The sequence below is a fragment of the Lactuca sativa genome, chromosome 3 (assembly GCF_002870075.4).
Source record: "Lactuca sativa cultivar Salinas chromosome 3, Lsat_Salinas_v11, whole genome shotgun sequence".
Taxonomy (NCBI): Eukaryota; Viridiplantae; Streptophyta; class Magnoliopsida; order Asterales; family Asteraceae; genus Lactuca; species Lactuca sativa.
Genome location: NC_056625.2, coordinates 5,230,734 through 5,235,714, shown reverse-complemented (window position 1 = coordinate 5,235,714; position 4,981 = coordinate 5,230,734). Strand labels below are relative to the sequence as shown.

The 4,981-nt window shown below is 35.5% G+C and overlaps 1 protein-coding gene across 1 annotated transcript; it reads left to right on the top strand.

The window, feature by feature from the left end:
- The first annotated feature begins 961 nt into the window (after positions 1-961).
- Positions 962-2,696, top strand: LOC111877662 (uncharacterized). Its single transcript, XM_023874178.2, has 8 exons — positions 962-1,158; positions 1,236-1,382; positions 1,548-1,645; positions 1,748-1,820; positions 1,919-1,979; positions 2,057-2,142; positions 2,237-2,326; positions 2,452-2,696. The coding sequence occupies exons 1-8, from the start codon at positions 1,039-1,041 to the stop codon at positions 2,512-2,514; spliced, it is 738 nt and encodes a 245-aa protein (XP_023729946.1). The 5' UTR covers positions 962-1,038; the 3' UTR covers positions 2,515-2,696.
- The last annotated feature ends 2,285 nt before the right edge of the window (positions 2,697-4,981 follow it).

Sequence of the window (4,981 nt, the reverse complement as noted above, 5' to 3'; positions counted from 1 at the left end):
AGGACAAGGTAGTAAGTTTTGTTCACCAGAGAAGAAAGGTAGCCGAGAACCTCTGACTTCCCTCTTGTTTCCTTTTGTTTTCGAATCCCAAGCAGATCCCTCGCCATATCCTGCTTCATCCATCAAGTTTCAGTTGAGATTCTCTTGCGAAATCACAGGGCAACAACCCATCTTGTTTTGCCTTTTTTCCCCTGATTCCCCAGAAAGCCAGAACAAAACCCCTCACCTGCTGTTGCTGATTGTGTCGCCCCACCAAACCACTTTTCCCCTTTGCTTTCGCATTCCTTTTCCGAGGTAGAAAGAGAGAAGCCTCGCTGCTTCGTCCATTCTCTTTTCTTCGGACCAACTGAGCAATGGAGGTGCTACCTCCTCTTTGAGATTAAATCCCTCCACGGATCCATCTGATTGGGCCTCTAGTTTCCTCTTCCCTTTTGCACAAAAGATGAACCGATGAACCACCGGAGGCGCACATTTGTTTCAATCGTATTCATTTTTTGCTTTCATTTCCTTCCTTTGATCGATTATTCGATTTGGAGAGAGAGAGAGAGAGAGAGAGAGAGAGAGAGACCCTTTAATTAAATAATTATATATTTTTTTTAAATAGAGAAAACCTCATAAATGGTCCCTAGATATTGAAATGACGAAAATGCCCCTCACTTAACTGTAGAAAGCTGACGGAGTTAGGCGGAATGACTAAACATTAAAAGTTTTGAAACCACATGGACCATCCGTAAGGTTTTTATAAATTATGGACCAAACTTTAGATTTTATGAAACCATAGATACCATTTTTTAAGTTTTGTCAAAAAAAAAAAACAATTTACTAACTCTACTAAAAGAAGTCTTTTTGGTTAAGCCCATATTATTTGGGCAGCCCATAGGAAATGATTATAATCCAGAAAACAAGAGTCGATGACCCAATATTTGAGTTCAGTTTCAGAAATTACTCTATAAAATATCAAAGTAATCAAGATAATATCCTCTGCGCGCGTTTCAAAGGATAAAGCCCCAACCAGCGTCGTGACCACCACCCGTCGCTATGGCCGGTACTCTTGCTCTCGGCATCGCCACCGCATCAACCGCCGCATTCACTCGCGTAACTATCAATCGTACCAGAACTTCCCCCAGCTTCAGAACCAAAATTCGCTGCATAGGATGGGTATACATTCACTCTGTTAGTTTCGTTACTACTTCTAATTGCCTCTCTTACATTTCTATCTGATTGTGCGAAGGAAGGATCCGGAAGGGATATTAGGGCCACCGAGCACAGGCCACTTAGCCAGACGTGAATTCCAGAAACGCCTCGAGAGAGACGCCGACGCCCGCGAAGATTTCCAACGTCAAGTCCAAGAAGAAAAGGAGCGTCGTCGCGCTTTGCGTGAGGTCAATTCTGAATTCTTTCTACGTTTTTTCCGAAATTGCGTCATTCGATTCTCATTTTCCTCTACAGCTGATGAAATTGGGACTTTGTGTTTGGAAATTGAATTTTTTTTGGTATCTGGTTGATTCTTTATGTTTATGTGATTGCTCGTTTAATATGTGTTATAGTCTCGAGGTGTCCCGGATACTCCTGCAAAGTTGATTGAATATTTTCTTGATACCGAAGCTCAGGAGCTTGATTTCGAGATTGCAAGAATGAGACCCAGGTAAGTTCTTTCATTTCACCTTCAGTTCCTACTTCCTACTTGTGTGTTTAAACATTTACCTTATTGTCACCATTAAAGCCATATTAACATCGTTATTCACAGGTTAAATGATGAATTTTTCTCTTACTTAAAGCTTGAACTTGGTCAGCTTCGGTTTGCTGTATCAAAAACGGAGGTATGATTGACTTCTACTATATAATTAAATTAAAAATATCCCAGATTAATAAATGTTCATGACTTCATGATTATGAGAGTAACAATGGCCTTTTGTAGGATATGGAAGACAGAGTGATTGAATTGGAAGCGCTACAAAAGGCTCTCCTTGAAGGAATAGGTTATTAGCTATTTCATGATATTTTCAAGTTCTTGTAAACCTTCAAGATTTCTTACTCTTTTTTTTTTTTTTTACAGAAGCATATGATAAATTGCAACGTAACATAGTGAAGGCAAAAGAGAACCTAACCAAAATCTTTTCATCAAAGGACATGAAAGCAACTGTATGTGACATAAAAACTATAACTTATCTTAAAAATCTTTAAGAGTCTTATTATGTCCCTTAATGTTTTTGACAATATTATTTTGGCAACACAGTTATTGGACATGGTGGAAAAGAACGAGATCAACAAGCCGTTATTGGCACTTCTTGATGAAAACATAGCAGGTGCTCGCAAGGCTAATCAGGTAAAAGAAGCAGAATTACAAATATCTTATTAGTAACAACTTTCTATGTTCAATAATAATTAATCAATTAATTAAAAAGCTAATTTATTTTTTGATATATATGGATGCTTTTTTTGATGATGCAGAAAGAAGCAGCAGAATACATGGAAAAGCTTCGTGGGGCTGTGCTCAAGTTCATTACTGTCTAGTGTCGAGGTAGAAAATATGCAATAGATTCTTGTCTATATCATGAGCATTTGGTGTTCTTTTTGAGTGCAGTTACACCATTTTGAAACGTGTTCATATAATGATACTTAAACTATGAGTTATGAGTATATTGTATTTAAACATTCGGTTATTTTTGAAAGGTGTTAATAATAACTTCCTATAATGATTCTTGTCTAGATAAACAAATTCATTGACATCTTTAAGATGTTCTAAAAATACAAAGAAATTCCAAACATCAACACTTCTTTTATTGTAAACAAAGAACCACTTGGTTTCAAAGAACTTACGATTGAAAACTCTCTACAAAAATCACTAACACTCTACAACAATCCTCACTGGTCACTACAAGCCACTCCCTACACTACACTCACCTAATCTAACAACGAAGAAGAAATCTATGTAGTTACAAGACTCACAAACTCAAAACCCTAACACGAAGACAACAAGGAGAGAAATGAGAGAAAACTATAAGTTGTGTGTGTGTGATATTTCTAGGTTATGAGAAATAAACCCACACTCAATCAATATGTACTTTGGAGCAAACAACCATATCAAATACATATACACCCTGCTCCTGAGTTGAACGTAAGGAGAGAAAAGAAAGGAAATGAGAAAAAATGAGAGGAAAACATGAGAGATTGGTGCTCCAGAATTTCATTAAAGGAAGGAAGTGGAAGGAAATGGAATGATCATTTTCCCTCCTAACTTTCCTTCCGATTTGGGAGGATTCGGAAAGAAAAAACAAAATGTTTAATTTTCATTTCATTTCTCTCCAACCGAATCATAACCCACGCGTCCACAAGAAAAAGATATCGGATCCATCTGCAATTTAAGAAAAAGAAAAAAAAATGAGCCGTAGCAGTCCACAAGGATAAAACAAATACACTTTTATCCCTTATGAACAATTAAATAACAAAATTAATCCAACAAATATATATATATATATATATATATATATATATATATATATATATATATATATATATATATATATATATATATATATATATATATATATATATCCCTCAAGTATAAGAACGTAATTACAATAATTCTGCATATAAGATATATGACATTCTCAACACCCCCTCAAACAAATTATTAGAAATACATTTATTTTTCTATGAAAATCGTCCATTAACCCATTTTGTCACACAAATATTCATGTTGATTAGAACACAAAGATTTAATCAAAGTATCTATATAAAGAAACTTTCTCTCTAATGAAATGAGTGTCAGCATCAAAATGTTTAGTCTTTCCATGAAATACAAGATTAAAAACCTATTTTATAGTCGACTCATTATCACAAAAAATTGGAATAAGCATTAAGTTCTTAATCTACAGATTATATAAAACCTTCGAAATCCATATAATCTCACAACAAATAGAGCCTAAAGCACGATATTCAGATTATGTAGAAGAACAAGAAACAATTCCATGTTTTTTACTTTTCCAAGATATAAGAGAATCACCTAGGAAAATAGTATAACCTTTTTGAAATAAGACATTTGACCCAATCAACATCAACATACCCCTTAAAGAAAAACATCGAGATCGAGAAGTTTATGCCTTTATTAGGATTAGACTTTAAAAATCGAAGTAAACACATAACAATATTTAAATGTGAATTTTTAGGACTATGCATAAACCGACACAAAACATGAAGTGTATAAGATATATATGGCCTTGTAATAGTCAAATATATTAATTTACTAATTAACTTTTTTTGACAACCTGAAAATCTCTATCTCTAAGTTACCTCGATCATTGAAAGTCGGACTCATTTCTGCTATATTTTAGCATCGTTTAGGGTCTGTTTGAGTATTCTAAGCCTAGTACATTCAAGGCTTAGGTCTGGGGATGAGTTATTTTAAGTTCATCGGGTTTCATTCAAGCCAAACACACCATCAAGAGGTGTGTACGGCCGCACACTCAAGGTGGCCGTGAACTCACCCCATGTGCTTCATATTCCTTCCTTTCTATTCAAGAGCTTTTAACCTTAGGGTATAATTAAGGTTGGAGAGATTGAATCGGTCCAGAAAACCGCTCACAAGGTGTGTACGGCCATACACAGGTCTACGGCCGTACACCACCCTATATATATATATATATATATATATATATATATATATATATATATATATATATATGTGTGTGTGTGTGTGTATATGTGTATGTGTGTGTGTGTGCGTGTGTGTGTGTATGTAGAGCTCATTTTCTCCTCTTCCCAACCATGATCACTCCCATTCTCTCTCAACTACCATCGGCTGTGAACACCCCAAGACTCCAAAAACTTAAGTGTTTCATCCTTAAACTTGTTATACTTGAAAGACCTCTTGATCCAAGCCCTGATTCTTCATGTTTCAACATGAACTTCATGACCTTGAAGGGTGTACGGCCATAAACCCTTCATAAGTTGGCCATACACACCCTAAATCCAAAGTGAG